This window comes from Puma concolor, chromosome E4, assembly GCF_028749965.1.
Source record: "Puma concolor isolate L17-30 chromosome E4, mPumCon1.1.hap2, whole genome shotgun sequence".
Classification (NCBI taxonomy): Eukaryota; Metazoa; Chordata; class Mammalia; order Carnivora; family Felidae; genus Puma; species Puma concolor.
The window spans coordinates 53,683,629-53,710,453 of NC_141683.1; the positions used below are offsets into that span (position 1 = coordinate 53,683,629).

At 35.6% G+C, this 26,825-nt stretch overlaps 2 protein-coding genes across 6 annotated transcripts in view; both read right to left on the reverse strand.

Annotated features, from left to right (window-relative positions):
• RABGAP1L (RAB GTPase activating protein 1 like) overlaps positions 1 to 26,825 on the reverse strand; it is a 779,355-nt gene that overhangs the window by 469,956 nt on the left and 282,574 nt on the right. The window lies entirely within an intron of this gene.
• Positions 14,699 to 26,043, reverse strand: GPR52 (G protein-coupled receptor 52). Its single transcript, XM_086693122.1, has 2 exons — positions 22,074 to 26,043; positions 14,699 to 21,010 (listed from the first exon to the last, which is right to left on the reverse strand). The coding sequence occupies exon 2, from the start codon at positions 20,788 to 20,790 to the stop codon at positions 19,705 to 19,707; it is 1,086 nt and encodes a 361-aa protein (XP_086549248.1). The 5' UTR covers positions 20,791 to 21,010; positions 22,074 to 26,043; the 3' UTR covers positions 14,699 to 19,704.

Here is a 26,825-nt window from a genome sequence, read left to right on the forward strand (position 1 = left end):
ACATTAAATTATATCTCATTTGTTAAATGGATAAGCAGAAGGACTTATACACTTTTTTCTTGGTCTTATAAAAATGTATCATTCAGAGCACCTGGGTGGCTCAGTCTGTTGAGTGTCCAACTCTTGATTTTTGCTCAGGGTATGATCGAAAGTTCATGATTTCGAGCCCCATGTCGGGCTCTGAACTGACAGCATGGAGCCTGCTTAGGATTCTCTCTCTCTCCCTCTGTCCCTCCCCTGCTCACATGCTCGCTCGCTCTCTCACTGTCTCTCTCTCAAAATAAATAAATATAATAAACTTAAATAAATATGTATAACTCAATATACAGCATAAGCTTAGAAGAAAACATTTTCTTCAGACAAGTCCAAAAGATCTACTTGTATTACATCAAATCAAGTTCTTATCCAACAGTGAAAAAAGGTTTCTGAATTTCCATAAATGCCCTGGTGTTCTAAAATAAGCAGTATCTTTCTGAATCAACTTAAACAGGATATTATAATTCATGATATTTGAATTATGAAGATTTAGGGTTTTTTCCCAAATTGTGATTTGTTGTTGTTATTCTCTTCTCAACCTTATACAATCATAAAGAATGTTAAAATAAATACAAAAATTAGCAGAAAACTATGCTGTACAAGTTCTAGAGCATCTTTGTAATTTAGCCATTTGGAATTCTGGAACCTTAAAATTAGTAAATAGTTTGCAATTAGTAATCTGGAGGAAAAGGAGAGGCAAATGTTAAATACTCTTATCAAAATTATATAACTGAAACTGTTGTTTAGAAGAAATCAACATAAGTGGTAAAGTATTTTCAAATGATAGGTCTACTGGTATAAAAATAAGTCTAATCTCATCAAAAAGGCCTATGTTCAAAGCTATTTCTATGAGCATGGAAAGAACTGAGTAACTCTCCCCGGTTTATACTGTATCTCGCCAATACCTTAAAAAACTAACACTACACATATTCTAGTAAATTTCAATATAACATAACGTATAGAAAAGAGTTAATATAGCTGGGCTGAGACTATCTTTGGAACAGTCTCCTTGCAAGGTTGGCTCTTGGATGGCTTCCGGGAATGTGGCTGATAAACAGTTTCTCACCACGATATAAAACTTTCCCTAAATTATCATGTCTGGACTGTTACACAAACAATATGGTTTATGCTAAATATCTGCCTTCCTTCCAGAAGTTTGAAATTTTGGTTGGTGCAAGGCAGAGGGTACCTACATGACCAGCCTCGAGTAAAACCCTAGAGGGCTGAGTCACTAATGAGCTTCACTGGTCCACAATACTTTGCACATGTCACAACTCATTGGAGGAATGAAGTTGTGCTGTGTGACTTCACTGGGAGAGGACTTGTAAATGCTTCTGTCTGATTCCCTTCACTAGTTTTGCTTTGTTTTCTTTTGGTATAATAAATCTTTGCCGTGAGTACAACCATATGCTAAATCTTATGAGTCCCTTCAACAAATCACCAAACCTGGGGTGGTTTGGGGGACCCATAACCAATATGGTTTGAGATCACTTGATCCTTCAAAAGTAATTATCTGGATTTACACATTAAAAATATTCATTGCATTTGCAGATGGTAAAAGTTTAAATACACTGAAAGATACAATGAAGTTTTAAAAAGGCTGGAATAACTGAGCCAACTCTAACAAGATGAAATTTAAAGGAGATAAAGATAAAATTGTGTTTTCAAAACCCACAAACTATTGTACATGTAGGAAGAAGGAACAAATAATTAAGCAGGTGCAAAAAAGACTTAGGCTTTATTGAAAATAAGCTCAATATGTTAAGTGATAAAATATAACTACCAAAGGTACCTAATTTACTTCTATGCTGAATAGCAGCTCAATAAATATATAATAAATGTTATATAAACCAAGGAAGAATGACAACTCCATTCTCTTTTGTTAATGGTTATATCACATACAGAACATTATTCAGCTCTGAGCACCATTTAAAGAAGGATATATTAGAGCACATGCAGGGAAAAACTAGTGATGAGCTTTAAAACCATATTTTAGGAGTAATGGATCAAGAGTAAGATAAGGCTTTTCTAAGAAACAACGGCTCTATTAATGGATACACAAGGTTCTTGGGCAAAATAGAAATTTTAAATTCTTTCTAGGTAATCATGGTGGGAAAAAGTCAGAAAGACATTCATTTCAGCTGAATAAAATAAAAATTATCCCAAATCCAAAGCTATCCCAAGACACATTTGCCCTCTGTTAAAATATGTATTCAAAGCCTACGAGTCCACTGAATGTGGATTTTAGAAGGAAGAATTTAATTAGAGTAGATACCGATACACAACTGAGTTGGGCAGGGAAAGGGGTAAGGGAAAAGACCCAAATATACAGTTAATCTGGACAATTTCACCCAACAAATGTATGACTTACCAATTAGCATTTTATACTCAGCTCAACAAATTATTAAATAGCCACTATATATAAGACACTCTGAGGAAATAGATGTAAAAGACACAATGAGAGGGTGCCTAGGTGGTTCAGTCAGTTAAGCATCTGACTCTCAATTTTGGCTCAGTTCATGATCCCCAGGTCAAGAGATTGGGCCCCACATTAGGCTTCGTGCTGGGTGTGGAGCCTGCATGAGATTCTCTCTCCCTCTCCCTCTTCCCCACATGCACATGTGTGCACATGCTTTCTGTCTTGCTCTAAAAAAAAAAAAAAAAAGCCAAAAAACAAAAACACACACACACGCAAAAACAAAAAATCAAAACGAACAAACAAAAAAACCACAACGAGGAGAAAAGGTGCAGACTTATAAGCGTCCCCTGCTCCTTAGACATTCATACCAGGTATGACTTCTACAAAGTAGTAAAACCACTCAATTGTCTACCAGAGCTCCAGTCACCACAGTGGGAATTATACCCATGGTTTTGTAGGTTAGGGAAAGCCTCAGTATCAAAAGTAGGCCTGGGGTTCTCAGCCCCCAACAGCTGGTCTTGATGTCCACAAACATTCCAAGGATGCAGGGTTTGAAAGTCTCCACTTATAAAAAGATCCTCCCCTACTTTGAGAGGCCAGCAAGGATATTATTTCTGTAACAGAGGCTGAAGAGTACAATTTATTTATTTTTTTATTTTTTTAACATTTTATTTATTTTTGAGACAGGGAGAGACAGAGCATGAACAGGGGAAGGTCAGAGAGAGGGAGACACAGAATTGGAAACAGGCTCCAGGCTCTGAGCTGGCAGCACAGAGCCCGACGCGGGGCTCGAACTCACGGACCGTGAGATCATGACCTGAGCCGAAGTCGGCCGCTTAACCGACTGAGCCACCCAGGCGCCCCATGAAGAGTACAATTTAAAACATGTCCTAAATCTTTCTCAAACTCCAGTATATAAATGGTTGTGTGGCACACAGAGCACACAAACAGGAAATGCTGAGGACAGCACCAACAATGGGAGAACAGCACTGACAGAATTCAGTGTTTTTAAAAATAATACACGGTCTTAACAAAGCAGGAGCACAAAGTAAATGATAAGCTATTAAAAATGAGAAGATCTGGGGCGCCTGGGTGGCTCAGTCAGTTGAGCATCCAATTTCGGCTCAGATCATGATCTCACGGTCTGTGAGTTTGAGCGCCGCGTTGGGCTCTGTGCTGACAGCTCAGAGCCTTGAGTCTGCTTCCAATCCTGTGTCTCCCTCTCTCTCTGCCCCTCCCCCACTCTCACTTTGTCTCACTCTGTGTCTCAAAAATAAATAAATGTAAAATTAAAAAAAAAAAGAGAAGATCTGAGCTAAAAGATTTTTAAAATTAAAAACTTTGGGCACTTTGGTTTAAATGCAGCTGAACAGATCCGTCCTAGTTACCTTCTTTTTTCTTAAAGTGGGGAAGAAAAATACCATAAAACACCACATTAACAAAGCAACCTCTAATCGGGGCTAGGAGGCAATAAAGTGAAAAATTAATTACCTTAATTTACTTGTTAATGTAGAACTGCTCCTGGCAAGTTGGGAGCAAAACAACCTGGTTTGATAGTTATTTGTGTGAAGATAAACTGGCTCGTTCCCTTTGAAAAGCAACTGGCAATATATGCAAATAATCTTAAAACACCTTCACACGGTTTGGCTCAGTATTTCGCTTTCTTAAAAACTGTAAGAAAATAATACTAAATACAAAGTTTCATTTATAAAGATGTTCGTAAGGAATATGCAATAACGTGGAAAAATGCTCAAGATATAAATAAATAACATTTAAAAATCCTTTACATAGAAAAGGTCCTAATGCACAGTGGGAAAATGGAAGGGAAAGAAATGAAGAGTTATTCTATCTAATTCTATGTGGGTAATGGACTTATGGGTGATTTATTCTCTTTTTTGTCCTTTTATATATTCCCTGTATTTCCTTAAGGAGTACTACTTTTTTTTAATGTTTATTTATTTTTTGAGAGAGACAGAGTGCAAGTGGGGGAAGGGCAGAGAGACAAGGAGACACAGAATCCGAAATAGGCTGCAGGCTCCAGGCTCTGAGCTGTCAGCACAGAGCCCAACCTGGGGTTCGAACCCATGAACTGCAAAGCCGAAGTCAGAGGCTTAACCAATTGAGCCACCCAGGCACTCCAAGGAGTAATATTTCCACCCAGGCACCCCAAGGAGTAATATTTCTTTAAAATATTAAAAACAGGGGTGTCTGGTGGCTCAGTCAGTTAAGTGTCGCACTCTAGATATCAGCTCAGATCAGGATCTCATGGTTCATGATATCGAACCCTGCAATGGGCTCTGTGCTGGCAGTGTGGGGCCTGCTTGGGATTCTCTCCCTCCCTCTCTCTCTCTCTCTCTCTCTCTCTGCCTCTCCCCAGCTTACTCTAAGTAAATAAACTTAAAAAAATTAAAATTAAAAATAACTAAAATGAATCTTGATTGAGGATGAAAAGGAGAAATTAGTGACGTAGAAGCGATGAGAATTAAGAGGCAGAACTTAAGAGTTTACAGTGATTAGCTATTGGCTCATCCTTTTATAGAGTTGTCTGATAATCAGAGATGCTTATTATGGAAAGGCAAGTTACTGAATATATCAAGAAGTAGAGACAATATCCTAACACTCAAATGATCTCTGTAAGAAATTCTTGAGGTCTTAAGACTCTGCAGTCCATTATTCTGAAAAAAGCAGGAAGATCCAATGATCCTCTGGAGAGCTTTCATTTAAAATCAAACTAATGTAAACCTGACAATTTGCTGGGCTTTTTAAAACATTCAGCTTTATGTGAAATTATTCTATGTGTTTTAAAAATTTATTTGTAATTCCACTATAATTAACAATGTTATGTTAGTTTTGAGTGTACCATATAGTGATTCAACAATTCTAACCATAACTCAGTGCTCATCACATGCTAAGTGTGCCCTTAATCCCCTTCATCCTTCACCTTTCACCCATCCCCCCACCCACCTCCTTTCTGGTAACCACCAGTTTGCTCTCTATATTTAAAAATCTGTTTTTTGTCTCCTTTTTTCTTTCTTCATTTGGGTTTTTTTCGCATTTTTTATTAAGTTTTCAATTTTAATTCCACTATAGTTAATACACAGTATTATATTAGTTTCAGGTGTACAACATAGTGATTCAACAACTGTATAAACTACTCAGTGTTCATCACGATAAATGTAGTCTTTAATCCCCATCACCTATCTCACCCATCTGCCCTCTGGTAACCATCAGTTTGTTCTCTAGTGGTAAGAGTTTGTTTCTTGCTTTGTCTTTTTTTTTTTCCTTTGCTTATTTGTTTTTTGTTTTTTCCTTAACTTCCGCATGAGTGAAATGATATGGTATTTGTATTTCTCTGACTTTTTTCACTTAGCATTATACCCTCTAGATTCACCCATGTTGTTGCCAATGAAAGATTTCATTCTTTTTTGTGACTAATATTCCTATTCATTTTTTTTTTCAACGTTTATTTATTTTTGGGACAGAGAGAGACAGAGCATGAACGGGGGAGGGGCAGAGAGAGAGGGAGACACAGAATCGGAAACAGGATCCAGGCTCTGAGCCATCAGCCCAGAGCCCGACGCGGGGCTCGAACTCACGGACCGCGAGATCGTGACCTGGCTGAAGTCGGACGCTTAACCGACTGCGCCACCCAGGCGCCCCTCCTATTCATTTTTTACAGGAAATATAAGACAAATAAATTATAAAGGTGTTCAGCTAGACTACATGGGTTCAAATAATGGCTCTCCTACCTCAGTGACTTGGAACAGTACCTAATGCCTCAAAAGCATACGTAAGTATTTGCTTTTATTCTCATGAACCAAAGTGTATCTTTGATATAAATGTCAAGATCATTCATTCATTTTCTCGCCCATTTGACTAAACTTGAGAAAAACCCAAACACACAGATTAATTTAAAACACCATTAGCTGACAACGTCAGACACCATAAAATTCCTTTTGCTGTAATAAATCTCAGCCATGAGTGCAACTATACCCACTTACATTCTAATTTACAAATTTCCAAGCACTTGCTAATATGTTGTACGTCAATGCAGAATTATAAATTCTCTAAGTCATATACATTTTAGAGTTACACACAATTTTGCCTCCTATACAGCGAGATCTTCTGTCCTTTAGTTTTCTGCTTTACTGCTTATTAAAGTACTACAAAAGAGGCCACTTATTTATAAGTAAAATCAATTCTTTTGGATTATAAGATTATCATTTATTGAAGGAAAGTTTAACAAATGTTTTTGACGTCTGAAACTTTTGTCCAATATTAAGTATTACTGACTGCTACATTAATAGTTTAATAAAAAGACTAGGAAATAAGTGGGTTTTTTTCATTGCCAATCCTTTCTTTTCATTATCTTATTGCATTTTAAAATCTAATTCCAGAGGGACAGGGATTTTTATGTTATTGTTCTTGAAATAGTTGTCATGTTTCTGTAACAGCTCTTACTCTCTATATCCACTGACAGACAGAAAGCTCAATGTTTATAATAGCAGTGCCCAGCACTGAGTAATTTTAATGATCAGGGTACAGGTTAAGCTAGAGATCTAAAAATAGGACTCAACACTGTAAAACAGTTGACAGTTCTTCAAAAATTAAGCATAGATACACAAAGGACCATAGCCAAATAGGACAAAATATAAATATGTTAGCCATAAAAGGTAAGAATAATTTACTTAGAAAGTGTAGGACTATTTCATTTAGAGTGAGGTATTCAGTTGACAAACCACTGGAATCATAGGGAAGGAACCAGTGTCTAGAGTTTTACCCACATGCCAGAAATTCTCCTGATGCCTGGATGAATCAGATTGAAATTATCACTCATGAGATCCTTTGCAATTATAAAAGCACAACATTTTATTACCGTATGTACCATATAAAAAGCATTTATAATGTCTTATATCAGAGGTCAGGAGATTTTTTTCTGGAAGGGCCAGACAGTAAGTATTTTAAATTCTGTAAGATAGAAGGTCTCTGTCACAATAACTTAACCCTGCCATTGTGGTATGAAAGCAGTCACAGGCAACACATAAATGAATGGGCACAGCTAAGTTTCAATAAAACTTTATTAACAATAGTAGGCAGTGGGCTTTAATTTGTCAATCCCTGTCTTATAAGTATCTATATGTTGTCCATATGACCCCTAATAGTCTATATGTTCTTGGAGAACTAAAAATATGTTTTACTTATAAGTCTCATCATCTTGCACAGAATTTAGTATAGTCCCTAGCAACAGAGTAACAACCAAATAAAGAAGAAATAATTATATTGATCAAAAATTAATTATAATTTAATTGATTATAATTATATATAAGGTCCACATCATATGCCTAGCTTGGTTGATAGGCAGATAAGCTAAAACCCACCTGTCATAAAGATAGAAATTCTAATCATAGAGATTCACCTATAATCAGGTGACAAATAGTAAAGAAAACGAATCTAAGAAGCAGTGATCTAGGATGATGCTGGAGTTGACAGAATGTGTCCCATATATATTCCCTCAAGCTATATCCACCCATGTTAACATTTCTATCCTAACCTCAAAGCTTATACTTTACACCTAAACTAGTTACTTTATTCTAATCAGATTTAATGCATATAAAAGAACATTCTCTTTGTAATATACTGTGTCCCGAAATTTCCTCACATGGTTTTGTATTGTGTTGAATATCGAACATTCCCCTTCCTTTCGCTTTGACAACTTCTCAAATATCCCAAGGTATGCTCTGTAACTGCAGAATCTAAACATGCGGCCAGATATTTAGGTCAATTCATCTTTTTAAATTCATCAGTCTCTCTAATTCCTCAATCTATTGCATTGTTCCTAAGACTTTTCTGCAACCTCTCCCTCAAATCCTGGAAATCAGATGATCTGCCCCCTTGCTTGCTTCCCACTAGTCAATAAGTTATACTTTGGATTTAAAAGCGACCAGGAGTATTACGAACCACAATTTATACCCGACTTATACCCACAATCAATAAATATTTATTGTCCTAATTTGTTGATATGGAATGCAAATTAAGATTTCAATAATTTGGATTTTGCAATGACTCATCTTGCAAGCCCTTTTAGTTAGTACCATAAATTAAGTAGTCATAAACAATCACAGAAATTTTAAATTTGTAAGAAAATAAACTTTCCAAAAATTAGTTGAATTTATTTCAATTGCTGCCTATACTGGGAACCAAGGAAAGGATTCATTTAAGGACATTTACAAGACAATCCTGTGTTAGTCTAAATTGAGTTCCTTTAATTTTTCTGTAACCATATTATTTCACTAAAATAAAACTGAATTATATATTAGAAGGGTTTCATTTAAAACATCACTGATTCAGACTTATTTTATTCCCTGAATATTATTTCATATATTAAACATAAAACATATATAAAGCACTGTAGCATGAAATGTCAAAACCCTTTCCATTATAATGCTTCAAAAAACCCTATGATGACTTCATTCTATGATGACTTCAAAAATACTGCAAATCTGTCACAAAGAACATTCAGAACATGTTTGTGACATGTTTACTTTTCAAAAGTAGTTATATGAAGACCATGTGATTGACAGTTCTTCATCATTATATTTTTCTATTTTTTAATTTTTTTTAATGTTTATTTATTTTTGAAACAGAGTACAAGAGGAGGAGGAGGAGGGGAAGAGAGAGAGAGGGAGACACAGAAGTCAAAGCAGGCTCTGGGCTTTGTGATGACAGCTCAGAGCCTTGTCAGGCTCAAACCCATGAACCAAGAGATCATGACCTGAATCAAAGTTGGATGCTTAACCAACTAAGCCACCCAGGTGCCCCCATCATTATATTTTTAAATATACAGCTAAAACTATCCAATTCAGTCTATATATCTTCTAATATATTTAGCAGACAACTATTGTGTTTTGGGGTTTTATTTATTGAGAGAGAGAGAGAGAGAGAGAGAGAGAGAACTAACGAACAGAAGCAGGAGAGGGGCAGAGAGAGAGAATCCCAAGCAGGCTCCACACAGCCAGCATGGAGCTCAAGAACCATGAGATCATGACCTGAGCTGAAACCAAGAGCTGGACACTTAACCAACTGAACCACCCAGGCACCCGTACTGTGTTTTTAAAAGGAGAGGTAGGGGCACCTGGGTGGCTCAGTCGGTTAAGCATCTGACTTCAGCTCAGGTCACAATCTCATGGTCTGTGAGTTCGAGCCCCGCGTCGGGCTCTGGGCTGATGGCTCAGAGCCTGGAGCCTGCTTCCGATTCTGTGTCTACTTCTCTCTCTGCCCCTCCCCCATTCATGCTCTGTCTCTCTCTGTCTCAAAAATAAACAAAAACGTTTAAAAACAATTAAAAATAAATAAAAAATAAAAGGAGAGGTAAATTTTCATTATCCTCTATGCACTAGAAATTGTTTTAATATCAAAACAATGAGTAGTACTAAATACATCTTATTAAAATTTTCCATGATCTCAAAAGCTCCCTTGTAACATCCAGTTAATTTTAAGGTGATCTTTCCTACTTAATAGGTTAAAAGTTAAAATTTCACATGGAATCTTTCCTGTATCAACTAAGTAAGCCTTCATTTTCTACTCAAGGAAGAAGGGTAAGGTCATTCTACCACCAGCCATCCATAAATACATGATTCAAGAGCCTTATCATGGGCAAAACTATTGCTACACAAGACATATGCTCGGGACTAGCTCTGTCTAGCTATATGATACTAGGGTCACTTAAAAATCTTATCTCAGATTTCTGTATGTGAAATGAGATAGTGCTTACTCACAAAAGCTTTTAGAATGTCAAGGGCATTATGCATGTTCAAAAAGCATTTTAACCTTTTTCAAATTTTAACTTGCAGTGATCTCTAATAATTTCTTAACCCTCACAACAGAGGTACATGCTTGTCTCCATTTTCCTCATGGTACACTGAATCATTGGTAACTGTGCTCAAGAACATTACTTCAAATCCTAATATGTTTTCTAAAAAAAGATGTGTACCTTTAACTATTAGAAAAGTAATTAAACACCCTACAAGGACTGCAAATTGAGAATGCCAGCATTTCCCCCCGAAGTTTGTAATGTGGTAAAAGCATTAAGACACCCCCCTCATACACACGCACACTATCTGTCCCTATGATACTACCAGATGTCCTGGATTCAGAATCTATAAAAGTAAATCCAAATCTAGTCTTCTAATAAATTTGAAGTCTGTTTAATTGTGTTAAGTCACATTTACAAAGAGGGCTGATATATGAAATTGATGACTTAAATAACAGAAGCCATCACAAGACACGCTTAATAACATGACATTGTAAATATGAGTCTTCAAAATGCACTTTTCCAGATCTATTTCCAAATAAATATACCTAGAAATCCAGTAAAGTTTTAAGATCTTGGTGATGTAAAACATTTAAAAACAACTGACTTTGAACAACGGAAGCAAGGAGAGAAAACTAATCCTTGGGATGTTACGTTTTCCTCAAAATCTATTTGAACAGAGAAAGAATTGAACATCTACATCACTGTAATTTTTAATTTCAATACAAATCATATTTTAAATATCTAACGGCAAGAACATTTCAAAAAAACCTAGGTATACTTTATACAGAGTTTATTTTCTTACAAACAAGAAACCATGTTCTATTTTAAAATTGGTAACTTCCAACAATTCTTAAAATCAAAACCTGAATCTTCCTTTCCTTGCCAAAATAATAAATATAACAAAAATCCAAACATAATTTAACTTAAATTATATTTAAACATATTAAAACATTAAACAAAGATTTTCAGGATTTTTTACCTGCTTTTTCAGAAATTCTTTTAATCTTCTCCAAATACATCATTTGCAATATCAATTTTACCAATTTAGCATTTTTAATTATAAAATTCCTGAGAAAGTAAACACAATAACTGTGAAGAGGCTATTACTCTAAAATGTATGATCTGATAATAACTATTTTAAACCTGAAACTCTCTTAGGAACGTTAGTAGAGTAAATGTTTTAAAGCTGTATTTTACAGTCTATACATTAACAACTATTTGTGCCAGTGTAACCTCAGACAAGGGGTTATCTCTTGCATTCATTGCATTGGTCTACACTGCATTCAAAGATACATTTTGAATCTTAAAGAACAGGCTATATAACTTTGTGCTTGTTTATGGGCCTCCCAACCCAATTAATACCACCACTTTAAATTTATAAAGAGGGGCGCCTGGGTGGCGCAGTCGGTTAAGCTCCGACTTCAGCCAGGTCACGATCTCGCGGTCCGTGAGTTCGAGCCCCGCGTCGGGCTCTGGGCTGATGGCTCAGAGCCTGGAGCCTGTTTCTGATTCTGTGTCTCCCTCTCTCTCTGCCCCTCCCCCGTTCATGCTCTGTCTCTCTCTGTCCCAAAAAAATAAATAAACATTAAAATAAATAAATAAATAAATAAATTTATAAAGAAAGTATGTTTGGGCACTTTTAACTGGCAACAACCTTACTTACACTTGCCTAAATAGAAAACAAAATAAATTAATTGCAGTCTAATTTCTAAAATCAAATATGCATGTGATTTCTCTTGCATAAAGTAGCATTTTGATAAGTTTTAGAATTCTAGAAAATATTTCCATTCAATAAATTCTACTACTATGCTCTATGTTTCTTGATTATTTATCATCGAGAAATTTTAGAAATGAAAAATCTCAAAGATTCATCTGGTCCCATTCACTATAGTGAAAGTGCTGATATCACATACGCCTTTCATGTTAATATCTATCAGACATAACAGACTCCTAATGAATATATTACTCTGATTTTTTATATTACTCTGATTCCCTTCATGGGGAATCATAAATAAAAACAGAATAGAAATTACCATTAAAAAATTATACTGAACACCAAGTATAGAATTACTGAATCACACATTGTACACCTGGAACTAATATAACACTGCATGTTAAGTATACTAGAATTAAAAAAAGAAATTTAAGTTACATATATGATCTTTGAAGATGGGGAATTGGAAAAGTAGACTCTTGTGTATCTGTGAGATGTAGTTAACACATCAGTTGGACCCTATTTCCCTAATATAGGATCATTCTTCTGATATTTAAAGATCTGAAAAATGTTAAAAGGTGTCATAACTGGTGCATTAAAAACCCTATAGTCACTGAGATCTCTTTCAGATGCAGCAAATAACACTTCAAACTGATTGTGTTGAAGCAAAAATAAGTCAAGAATATCTAATGTTGCAATTTCTCTGAAATTTTTTTCTGAAATAAATATTATAGGAATCAAAAACTATATAGACTATCTACAAAGAAGTAGAAAGACATATTCCATGCTCATGGATTGGAAGCACAAATATTGTTCAAAGGTCTATACCACCCAAAGCAATATATACATTTAATGCGGTCCCTATCAAAATACCAACAGCATTTTTCACAGAATGAGGAAAAAATTCTAAATTTTGTATGGAAACACAAAAGATCCTGAATAGCCAAAGCAATCTTGAGAAAGAAAAGCAAAGATGGAGGCATCATAATTCCAGACTTCATACAAAGCTATGGTAAACAAAACAGTATGGTATGGGCACAAAAATAGACACATAAATCAACAGAACAGAATAGAAAACCTAGAAATGAACCCACAATTATGTGGTCAATTAATCTTTGACAAACCAGGAAAGAATATCCAATGGGAAAAAGACAGTCTCTTCAACAAATTGTGTTGGGAAAACTGGACAGCAACATGAAAAAGAATGAAACTGGACTTCATTACGCCATACACAAAAATAAATTCAAAATGGATGAGAGGCCTACAAGTGAGACCTGAAACCATAAAAATCCTACAAAAGAACACAGGCAGTAATTTCTCTGACATTGGCGATAGCAAAACATAGCAATGTTTTTTCTAGATAGGTCCCTGAGGCAATGGAAATAAAAACAAAAATAAAGTATTTATACTACATCAAAACAAAAATTTCTACACAGCAAGGTAACAATCAAAAAAACTAAAAGACAACCTGGAATGGAAGAAGATATTTGCAAATGACATATCTGATAAAGGGTGGGTATCCAAAATATATAAAGAACTGATAAAATACCCAATAAACAAATAATCCAATTAAAAATGGGCAGGTGACAAGAACAGATATTTCTCCAAAGACATCCAGATGAACAACAGACACATGAGAAGATGTTTTTCGTCATCTACCATCAGGAAAATGCAAATCAAAACTACAGTAAGATACCACGCCACACCTGTCAGAATGGCTAAAATCAACAACATAAGAAACAAAAGGTGTTGGTGAGGATGTGGAAAAAAAGTAACACTCATACTGTTGGTGGGAATGTAAACTGGTGCAGACACTGTGGACATCAGTATGGAAGTTCCTCAAAAAGTTAAAAATAGAACTACCCTATTTACCCAAAGGATCCAAAAACACTAATTCAAAGGGATACATGCACCTCTATGTTTATAGCTGCATTACTTACAGTAGCCAAGATATGGAAGCAGTCCAAGTATCCATCGATTGACAAATGGATAAAGAAGATGTGATATATACACACAATGGAATATTATTCAACCATAAAAAAGAATGTGATCTTGTCATTTGCAATGACACGAATGGAGCTAGAGAGTATAATGTTAAGCAAAGTAAGTCAGAAAAAGACAAATACCATATGATCTCACTCATATGTGGAATTTAAGAGACAAAACAAGCAAAGGGGGGTAAATGAGAGGCAGGGAGAGACAAATCAAGAACCAGACTCTTAATTAGAGAACAAACTGGTGGTTACAGAGGGAGTGGGGAGAGGGTTGAGTTAAATAGGTGATAGGGATTAAGGAGTTTACCGGTGATAAACACTGGGTGACATATAGAATTGTTGAATCACTATATTGTACACCTGATCATATAATACTATATGTTAACTAGCTAGAATTAAAATAAAAACTTAAAAAAAACCAGAAATCTATAGAACTACCTTTAAAAGAAGACAGTACTGGGACATGACTGGATAATGTTACTTGTAGAATCAATAAGCACTGTTTTGTGAAACGTCAAAATATTGCTTAGTCATCATTCTCTCTTTTTTTTTGAGTTCATTTATTTATTGACAGAGACGGGGGGGGGGGGGGGGAGAATCCCAGACAGAATCTGCACTGTCAGTGCACAGCCCAACGTGGGACTTGATCTCATAAACTGTGAGATCATGACCTGAGCTGAAATCAAGAGTCAAACACAACCCAATGAGCCACCTAGGCACCCTCAGCATTCTTGTTTTTTTCAGCATTCTTTTTAATAAAACAATTTTGTTTTTCTGAGTACAAAGGAAGTAAATGCTCATTTCTAAAAACAAATTAAACAGAATATTAATAAAGACCCAATGCCATCACTATTAATATTCTAAAACACAACCATTTATACTATTAAACAAAGTTATGAATATTTTAAATTGCAGAGCAAAAAGAGCACTGGGTAAAACTCATTTACGAGAAACACTCAAAAGGGAATCTGGTTGTTTTCTTTTTCTTTTCTAGTCACTTCACTTTCTTCTATGTCTATACATACATTTGGTTGGAGAGTATGCCACTTTCTACATATTCTTCTTAATCCAAAAATAAAGTTTTGTTCGGGGAGAAGAGCGCTTGTTGGAACGTACACATCAGAGTATCACATCAGCTCAGTAACCTAAGCTTTTGTGCATTGTGATGGCTCTACCTGAACATGTTATATTAGCAAATTCCCCACACCTTAATCTCCTTTATTTATCACATGCTTGTATCTTTTCCATATCTAATGATTAGCTTCCAGAGTGGAGAGAGACAGAGGACAGTCCTTCAAGGCAACAACTGCATTTATTTCTAAACTCATAAATTAGTGCCATATGTAGAATGAAACCTGTTGGCTAATCTTTGTTTCTTCCAGGTAACCTGTATATAACAAAACACCCTAAATTCCATTTTAGTAAGTGAAGAAAATTAAAATGTAAAGACAAATGGCAAAAGATTCCTGAACAATCCTTTCTTACTATTGCCAACCTGACAAAAGAAAAATGTTTAAGCGTATTTTATGCAATAAATAATGTAAGGAGGTAAATTAATCTCAGAATCATCCCAACAACTGCTTGCTGGTTATACTTAATGTCAAATGATGTCTTCATGAATAATCATTCCTGGAAAAGGAGCTTTCAAAAATTATGGAAGTTTTCTATATTTAAAAACATCTGAGTTTAAGCCAAAATCTGAGTTTAAACAGATATGAAAAAAATGCTGTTTTAGGAAGCTCTTATACTCAATGGATTAATTCTGTTGTAAAATGTAATCTTCTTAGATTGTAATTAGTGATCTTGAAATTATGGTAGCAATGAATATGGCAGCCACAAAGATAATGAAACAGGAGCTACCACATTCTGAACGTGTTCTATGTGCCAAGAGCCATGCAGAGCACAAAGGCTACAATAGTTTGTTTAGTCCTCAAATCTAGCCCAACAGGAAGGTACAATCCCTGGGTTTTACTGAGGAGAAAACTGAGGACTTGGAACATTCAGTGTTACTAGGGATAAACAGCCTCTGAAGGCCAGGATTTCAGTCCACATTTCATACCCTAGTAGGTTATAAAGACTTCCAATACTACGTAACTTCAGAAACGGCTCCACAGACAATCGAACCCTTAGTAACAGACTCTGGCATTATTGTTTCGCTGTCACTTATAACCAAATTGAATAATTACCACAGAATACAATATAATGATGAGAATAATGGTTATGCTTTCCATTCTTCAAACATATTAATTTTAAAAAGACAGAGTAGTTTCAAAATAAGTATTATCTTATTATATAAACACACATTAAAATATGTCAAAAGGAAGTTACAAGGCTTGCCTGAGAGTTGCACATGAAACATCATAATAAATGAAAAATCTAAACCTAGAACTTGCCTTATAGGCTCCCCTTGCTTTTCCAGGATATGAAACCTTGACTGAACTCCTGGCCTTCAGAGGCTGTTTATCCCTAGGTAAGACACTGAATGTTCCAAGTCCTCAGTTTTCTCCTCAGTAAAACCCAGGGACTTGTACCTTCCTGTTGGGCTAGATTTGAGGACTAAACAAGCTAATGTAGCCTATGTGCTCTGCATGGCTCTTGGCACATAGAACATGTTCAGAATGTGGTAAACCTTCTCCACTCACCTGCCTGAAAATATTTTCTTCAACAGGAAATTCACAGAGATCTGAAGAAACTATTCAACAAAAACTTAACAAAAATGAATAAAGGCAATGCCAAGGAAATGCTATGCCCCAGGGTTTCAGTTTGATTACAGACTAAACTAGCAAGTTTGGGCTTACGAGATTGCTGTTTTAATAAAATATATTTGTAAGATCAAGGAAAAAGATATCACAAGGTATGGAAGGGACTACAGCAAAATGTTTAGGTGAAGAAAAAGAATAAAACTCAGAGAAATTTGTAAGGAAAGGTACAGACAGAGGTACAAAGGTGTGAAGGCTTTTGAGGAAAGAAAACAAAAACAAAACAAAACAAAACAAAAACCCAGAAAAGCAGTGAAGCAGAGTGGTTAAGTATGTAGGCTTTGGCTCTAACCCAGCTAAATATGAATGCACCTGTGGGGAGGAAATGAGTGACCTTGCGTCCATCACCCTTCTTTAGTTTCCTGTCTCTAGGATGAGAAAAGAACAGTATCTATCTGAAAGGGGTGTAGTGAGGATTAAAAGTTAAAATATATATAAAACTTAACACAGTGTTGGGGTGCCTGGGTGGCTCAGTCAGTTGAGTGTCTGACTTCAGCTCTGGTCATGATCTCAAGGTTTGTGAGTTCAAGCCCCATGTTGGGCTCTGCGTTGACAGCTCAGAGCCTGGAGCCTGCTTTGGATTCTGTGTTTCTCTCTCTCTCTCTCTGCCTCTCCCCTGCTCATGCTCTGTCTCTCTCTCAAAGTAAACAAACATTTTTTAAAAATTAAAAAAAACTTAACATAGTGTTTAAAACTTGACACATAATTGTTGTTACTAATTATCATGAGGAAAAGCCAGAAGAGGAAAATGCAATAAATGCAGACTCAAGTTTTCTCTACAGAATATCTACTGAGTCCTTTCGAGCTATATTTATTTACACACCAAACTAAAGGAATCAAAATCTGATTCCCAAATAATACATATAATGTTGAATATTCTATTTGTGACAGCTGAAAAGTTAGTAGTATTATGCTTTCTTGAAATCTGTTTTTCCTTTAACTGGTCTGAACTTAAAAGGTTCATTTTGAATATCCAAAATGCCACTGGCAAACACAGGGCAAGAAATAATATAAACAACCCAAACCACAGAAATGTGAAACAATTAAATTTTGATTCTAAGTGAGTGTTTTTATGAAACTGAAACAAAGTCTGATTTTGATACGTAGAATACTATTTTATTCTTTATTTTAAACCTTTCTTACATGTTTAAAAATATACACAGGTTCAAAACAACCTCAATAAAATGATGACATTTCTACTAACGGACCTCTGAAGTCAAACCACTCGTGTGCAAACACACTAGGCTTCCAATTTGAAGTCATAGGCACATTTCATTAAATGCATTTCATAAAACAAATAAATCAAAATGCTGAGAAGAAAAATACTCAGTAGTCTGATATAAACTTTAAAATATCTGTCAGGCAGGAAACTTATAGTAAAAAAGTAAGATTTAGATGTTTTACCACTCACACCTGCTTCACTACTGACTGATTCCCCCAAATGCCATTTTGCTACATCTAAACCCCTGGCAATTTATTATACAATTCCATGTAGCACACTAAAAAATAAGTTAATTTAATCTCTGCGTATGAAAACAGATTACAAAAGGAAATACTGACAGCTCTTACCTGTATTTGATAATTAAGTATATCATATTCTCAGCAGTACTAAGAATGCAGCTTGATCTAATATAAATATCTAATAACAACTACACAAAAGTATTTTTCTCTTTAAAGTTTTTGTATATTTTTTCCAATGTTGATGAGTTAAGCAACATTGATCTATGTATTGTGCTAAGAAAACATTAGGCACAGATCACATAATATAATTTACATTTTCTTTGTTGTAAAAAATATAGTATATGCAAATGCATATCACACAAATGATTGGTGGACGCAACACTAAGCTTCGTAGACCTAACACAAAAAGGTTAATATTGTCTAATGGATTGCGGGGAGGACACGCTGTGTGGTTTGAAGAGCAATACCTTACTTCTGGGTGAATACTCTGAAATCTCCATTAGAATTATTTGTGGATTTCCTTAAAGAAAAACAAAGCTTTATTATAGCAAAAAAAAGACACTACTTTGGGCACATGAGCTAATTGGAAAGGAACCAGATAAAAATGTATACAAAAGCTATTAAAAATATTTAACACAATATCTCAAAGAACCTTTGTTGGAAGGAACAGATTATTTAAGATTATGATTCCTTTATATAGTAGATTCTTTCATTAGCTAAGACACTTTTGGATTAAGGTACCAAAGGATGCAGATCAAGAACAATGGAGGAAAAAAATAGCAGGCTGTTAGAAAGGGGGTGGGGATGGGTACACATAATTTTACCCAGGAGAAACAAAAGTACTGTTTCTTTTTGTTTATAGCAAACAATTTGCACTGCGAACATTATAAAAACACAAGCAAAAGGGTTATGTGGCAGGTAATAAAATACAATGCTTACTATGCATCCTTCATAGAGAGACAACTTATGGGTTGCAGATTAGTACATTTAAGAGTATACTTTGATGCAAAAAATTGCACTTTGCCACATATATTATATGTAGCATTTAAAGGGCAATTTATGTAGGTCATTTCCACAAACACAAAGAAAGTGAGACAGACAGACAGAATGAGAGGCAAAGACAGAGGAGAGAGCTCAGTCAGAGAGGACAGAGATGCCGAGGGGCTTTGCTCATGTCCTGTGGAAGCTCTGAGATACTTTTTTCAATAATTTTTTCATCTTCAGTGCTTAATTTTGTTGTTACTGTACATTTATACTCACATACTAAAGTTATCTCATGAGATTACCCTCTATACATTCTTTTCTCTAGCTCCCCCTCCCCCACCACTGTGGAAAAAGAGAAGGAAAAAAAAAAGAAATCTTTAGTCCCTTCATCTCATAGTCAACTATTCAAGTAAATATTTCTCTAGTGGCAAACTTCCAGAAGAATTATTTAGATATTATAGAAGAATCAAGAACACAATCCAAAACCCCTGTCAGATTACACTGGATTTACTGTATAGTTCTCTTCAAATGGAGCAGGAATTAGCCCGTTTCCTAGGTTTGGGGTCTCGTGCTTCCTGATCCTTCACACACAGACAAGATGTGCACATCGTCTTGGACAGTCTTCGGAGGCCTAGCCGGAAAACACTGTTGGAAAGGCTGTATATTACACAGTTACAAAAACTATTACTTATAGCAAGCCAGGTTGTTAGGAAGGACAGTGTTGGATTGTCTAAGACCCGGGAGCTTTCCAGAAGAAAGTAAATTATATAAGGGAGCCACAGCATGTAAAACACACTGGTTATCCGAAACAAAACCATGGCGTAGCGACGGTCGGGGCTGTGTCCAGTCTCTCCAGAGGCATCCACCTCGTGGCTAGGAAATCGGGCCCTCCGGTCATTTATCTCTTTGGTGTGCTGACGGCAAATTTTGAAAATGTGGAAGTAAGTGAAGCAGACCACAAAGGCAGCAGGAGCATAAAGTAAACAAACAATAAAGCCAGTAAAATAGGCACTGGTGAGCCAAGAGGTGGCACACCATTCAAAAATGTCACCATGGTACCCAGGTTTCCCCCAGCCAAAAAAGGAAGGCAAGAAAATGAGGCAAGAGTAGATCCAGATTAAAATAATGCAAATTCTCAGGCGACAAGGAGTGACCAGTTGATTGTAGGAAAGAGGCTTGGTTATTGCAAGATAGCGATCCACGCTTATGCAAGCAAGACATGCCATAGAAACGCTTTTTAGAACCGAGATGATATATCCAAAAACCTGGCAAGTCAATGACTCATGGATACCTGTGGAGTAGTGAAGAAGTGAGAGAGTAGGAACCAAGCAGCTAACTCCAACGAAAAGATCAGCATATGCCATTGTCTGAATAAAATAGCTGGTAGTGTAATGGTGTAAGAGTGGAGCACAGTGAAAGACAAAGATGACCGTTAAATTCCCAGCAATGATTAGAAATGTCAGCAAGACAATAACAACGGTCTCAAAGATGCACACATCCACCGCACTGTAGTAGCCAAATCCAAGTGGGCAGGAGTGACGTTCAGACACATTCACAATGCCACTGCTCATGTTCAGGATGCTCCATTCAGTCCACCTGGATTCATTCATGGCTTGGAATTAAGGGAACATGTAGCCTTGGCTCCAGCAAGCAGGTGCCCTGTCCAGCATATGTTAAACTCTACACATGAGTGTCTCGGGATCAGCTTCGGTAGACAGTGGCAGTGCTTCTGTCACAGCTGAGCATCCCAGAGAGTACTCAAGCCTCTTCATCAGTCTCAGTGCAGCAGTGACACATCTCAACTTTGGGAGGGGGAGAAAGGGAAGTAAGCTAGAAAGGAGGTGAAAAAAGGTCACTGATTAGCTTCCTCTGATGCTCTCTCCAACAACTTTTTGAAGACACAAGGCACTTCTAGAGAAAATGGATATTTTATTACCTTTCACCATGAAAAATTAAATCTGTAAAAAGAAAAAAAAATCAACTGCCAAGGGAAGAAAAGAGTTTGTGAGCTGTTTGGGCTCATCAGAAAGGTAGTTTCTTAGGGATCAACTAGAAATAATGAGGGAAAAAAAGTCTTAAATTGTCTCAGGCTTCCTACTTCATCTGTCATGAGAAGTGGATTCATATTTTACGGTTTTAAATAATTAAGATCTAAGATCTAGTTGCAAATCTAAGAAAAAGTTCATTGCGGCAAAGAGTGCCTTTGGGCTCAGTTCAGGGTTCGATGCTGGTGGATGAACTTTATGATCTATTTCTCATTTCTCAAAAAAGCTAAATCCCCACACACACATGCACACAAGGTTAATTCTAAAAGACTCGGGTCTACTTGGGCACAAAGGAGCAGAATAGGGGTAACAGACTCCAGACTGCCCTATAACTTTCATGAGTAAACAAAAGCATATTTCCAGTAGTGAAGATAATGTGCAATGGGTTAACACGTGACAAGATATGATAAACTGTAAAGTTTTAATTCTGCATGCAATTTTTTAAGCATTCAGATGAAAACAGTTTTAGTCCATTACAATTACCGGTTCTACATGTAATTTGTATGTTCTCCTTTTCAAAGGGAAAATAAATGTTATTAATTTCAGCATCAATAATTGAAAATAACCTTCATTATCTGATATGCTACCTTCCTTATAACGGAATAATAGATTCACAGCTCAAAGTTATTTCTCACCTTTGCAACCACACCTATATCTCACGTATACATGAAATTTAAACAATAGAAACTTTCCTATACACTCTGAGCTTATTTGACTAGAAACGCTGCCATTATTTATTACTTAGGTATTTCTAGTAGGCTTCATAGTCTGTTTCTATTCTACTTTCATCAGAGGATTAACACATTAAATCATTACTTCGACTAAATCTTCTGAAAGTGGAAAATTACCTTGTTTGCTATACTTGCAGTTATACAGCAGCCATATGTTATGAAAATGCCTCTTCTATTTCTGTTTTCTATTTTGAACAAGTGCTCGATTAGTACAGGGGTCATTAGGTAGGTTATAAGATGGTCTTATTTTAAAATACCTCTAAAGCATCAAGATGAGTTTAAATCCTAGAGTTTGAAATACTGAAAGGCTTGCAGGATAGAATCCATCCAAGAGGCTTCCAAGGTCATTCTGTTATCAGGTTAACATTTATCAAAAATCTTTTTAAAAGTACAGGTATTTCAGAGAGTTTCTTGTCAGTCTTTGTTGTCATACCTCTTAAAGAAGTAACATGCATTAGAGATAAAAACGTTTCCTTCAGGAACAAAGCAGCAGCTTAACAGAAAGCATTCTTCTGAAAGTTATTTTCTCGTGCACCACCAAGTCATTCAGGGAAGTCCTTCTTTTATAACAGCCACAGGATATTCCTCCTTGCACATTCCTACTTTCACTTATCACCAAATAGTTCTCTTCTTACGGGAATAAGGCAATGCTTCTCACCTACATTCACTCTTATCAGCTGCTAGGCTGGGCTGCTTGATTCAGAAGTCCGATTTACTGTGATGCAGTTACCAGGATGCTGTCGCTATATTCTTCACAATCTCTCAGTATCACTGCCTCCACCTGAGCCGGAGCCCTGCTCCTCTCCTCCTCATCCTGAGCTGATGCAGAAGAACTCACCACCATCAGAAAGGTGACTCGGTCCTCCTGCCCCAATCAACAGCACAGCCAATGGCTACTGCAGCTGAAACTGTCACTAGGTAACAGTTGCCAGGCACATGCAGGCTTATAGACTTACTCGGCAAGCTCTGATCAAGATTGACAAAAGAAGACAATGGAACTGACCGATCCTTATAACATATTAATGGCATGTATGAATCTCTAGAGATAGTCTCCTTATAGCATTTATAAAGATTAACTCCTATGGACCAGACAGTAAGAAACAAACAAAACAAAAACAAAAAAACAAACAAACAAAAAAAAAAAACCAAAAAAACACTGGGATACACCTTTAAACCCTGTAGAGAAACTACCACAAGGTACTATGACACTAAAAAGTCAGCAGTAATCTAATGCTCACTGGCAGAAAAAAACGTATTAATTATTAAAAATCAGCTAAGACTTCGTGAACTCAAGTGATATAGCTACTATTTTTACTCCCTAAAATATAGGTATGTTTTGATTAACAGAAGTTAAGTCATTTAATAATCTCTCTAATCCCTGCCACACCCACACTAAATTGCTGAATCCGACGTATTTAAGTGTATAAACAGAGCATTGGAACTAACACCTCTATGCTAACATCTATTTGGGGAAATATTTAAGGTCAAATGTGAACTCTGAAAAGTAGGCATTAGAAATAAGTAGAATGATTGTTTACTCCACTTATTATCCTAATATGAAAACACTCAAGAGTCAAAGAACTGTCATACCGTGACTGAGCTACTCACACCCAAGTGAGAAGCAAGCAAATTAAGCTACTTTATTTGAGGGAGGTTAAAAACATTTCTATTTACTTTGACTTACTATAGGCAAACATTTTCTATTTTAAGCATATTTCTTATGGGATCAGCACTCTTCTTTAAAGTGACTTAGAACTAATTTACAAATTATTTCAGACTTAGATAAGGAAAATTAAGCTGAAAATGGAAGATAAACTAACATCTGTTGAGCACATTCTGTGTGCCAAGCATTATGCTAAGTGCTTTATATATTTCCTCTCTATAAAAACCTTAAGTCTTTATGGAGTAGGTACCCATCATTATCACTTTCCAAAGGAAGAAGATAGGTACTACAGAAGGTAAGCATAACTTGCTTCCAACAGTCATGAAACTAGCATTGAAACAGGTCAAAAGTGTCATTCCTAACACCATATTGATGAACCCCTCTCTCCTTCCCTTTCCTTTCCTCTCCACTGATGGCTGCCAGTAAGGTAATGTCTAAGAATAACTATTTTGGATTCCAAAAATGATTTCTAAAGAACAGAAAACCCTATTCTTTCCTCCATGTTGAACTGCCTTATAGGAATGAAGACCATATTATTGTCAAAAATCTCCAGGGGTTTAGGTGAAATACAGAAAGAATGGAAGCGCATTTCTCATTACCAGAATAATTCATAAAACAAGTTAGAATAACAATCATAGAATGAGTACCAGGTTGAGGTTTGAAAGAAAATATTTAAATATACAATACAAAAGGCTAGAAAGTCCTATTGTACAAGGGAAGTAGTTTGACCTTTAGGGATACATAAAAGCATTAAAATCAAACAGGACTGGATTTAACTAATAGTCTCATTTACAATAATAATAAATATTCAAAATAAAAATTACATTTGATAAATATTCATGAATGTAGACAGGTCCCATACTCCATATTAAAAGGAGTTTAATACTCAGCTTTACTATAAAACCATCAGAAAATAAAACACTATCAATTATTAAAGTTATCTATATATTACCAAAATCTAAATAAACCTTTTCCAAGGATAGGCTTTACATATTTTTAAAACAGTTTTGAATGTAATATTTCCAAAATTAGAGAAATGGCAAAATAATCTCATAGGGAAATTCAAATTCTAGATCGCTTTCATTTGATACATTTATTTCCCAAAACTAATCACTGACAGGGATTTGAGTCTACGAATACTCTAAATAATCCGTAATTGTACATGCTTCCAAAGGCAAATAAATGATAATACAAGAGAGTTCAAGCAGAGCCTTTGGTCCACTTTCTTCTTTCCTTCTACCAACTTCCAAAAAAAGCTTTATCAGTTCTAACAAGATAATTTTCTTCTTTTTAGACATTGACTTGTTCTACTGGTCCCTCATTTTTCTCCCTTTCTATCCTTTTTTCTAATCTGATTATAATAGGAACTAATTTATAATGTGAAGCTTTAATAACAAAAAAGCATTAATGTCATATATTTACATAGCTCATTACATAAATCACTTTGTCTTTAATTAGGCATGATTCTCTTTATGTTAGGGGTCATTAGGTGTTTGATTATTGCCATTCTTACTGCAATCATTGTCAACCACCTCTCTCTCCTTTTAACTGATGAATGTTAGTTGGGAAATATCTAAGAGGAATTATTAGTTGGAATACTTCAGAATTACTTCTAACAGCTAAAACTATAGCTTTATGAGGTGACACATCACAGGTATTTGCTTTTTTTTTTACTTATACCTTAAATTGTTTTATATATTCTTTTATATGAATCAATAGTTCATTATTAAACATCTAAGCATTTCAGGCAACTACTCAATAGGACCTAAATAGCAGAGTAAGAGAGAGACATCAGCATCAATGGTAAGTAAGATAAAAAGAAGGTGATGATTATCAAGGAGAACTATACAACCAATATAATATTGTAAAAAGTAAACATGTACAGAAAAGGTTTTTTTTTTTTAATAATTTTAAAGGTACAAAAAAGGTGTATGCATTCAGAATTTATCTATTTCTTCAAGTACTCCTCCCATCCATTAACTCTTCCCTATCTCGGCTGTCACTACCCTAAGCAAGCTCGCATCGTCTTGTGTGGGAGTGCATGTAGTGGCTTCCAGTGCGGTCCTCATGAGCTGCCTGTGGCCTCTCTTTAATCCATTATGCACAGACAGAATATTCTTTAAAAAATGCAAGCCAGATGATATCACTCCCCTTTTAAAATACTTCAGTGGTTTCACACTGCCCTTAGGATAAAGTCCCAGTAAGTCCTATAAAATCTGTTCTCCACATACCAATTCAATCTTACTTCTATGTTGTTTAGGATTAGCTAACCTGGTTCTACCTCCTCCTATTCTAACCATCCCCCTGTACTACATGTATTTGCTATGTTGTCTACTGCCTCAGGGCATTTGCACCCGCTGCTTACTATGCCATCACACTTCTTTTAGTTAACACAGAAATAACCTTCAGATTTAATTCAAATACCACTTCCTCACAGATACCTTCCTTGAATTCCCAGATTAGACCAGATTCTATACCTATCATAATTTATAATGATCTATTTCATTCAATTTTGTCTTTCTGACTAGACTGCAAGCCCCATGAAGGGAGCAATACCTGTTTTGTTCGCATTATATCTTAAGTACCTACTTTACACTTTTGGGCATAAAATTGGAGCTAAACAAGTACGTGTTTAATAAGCTTTAATGTAAAGAACATAAAAATAGCTCAAAAGTCTGCAAGACAAGAAACACTAATAACCAGTTTCTCTGAACCTCAGAATACACAAAGTTCCTTATAATCCCCCTTGAATGACATACAAGCTTCACAAGAAAGCTATAAAACATATAACCAAATTTCAGAAGAAGAATTAGCCTAATAAATTCAAATTAAGGGCAATATTATTTATCTATACTTCTCCCTAAACCCAATTCAATATGAATATTTAACTAGTGCTTTGAAAAATCCTATCTAGCAAATGCTGCAAAATGCAGTACCAATATATGTTAAATGTTCTATCAAAGCAATTTGGTCTAAATGTAAAAAAAAAAAAAAAAAAAAAAAAGTAGCATATGTTACAATCCACTGATTTAGTGATCTCTCAAGGATAGAAAGCGAGTTTATATTATTAGCTTTATTTCATTAGGAGACAAGTTATTAACAATCACAAATATTTCACAGCTATTAAGTGAGTGCATTACAGAAGAAAACTTCCTCAATCTGATAAATCCTATAGCTAGAGTGATATTTAATGGTGAAGGAGTAAA

What these genes read in the sequence shown, in the direction of transcription:
- GPR52 (XM_086693122.1), bottom strand. Translation starts at nt 20,790, where the DNA reads ATGAATGAATCCAGGTGGACTGAATGGAGCATCCTGAACATGAGCAGT.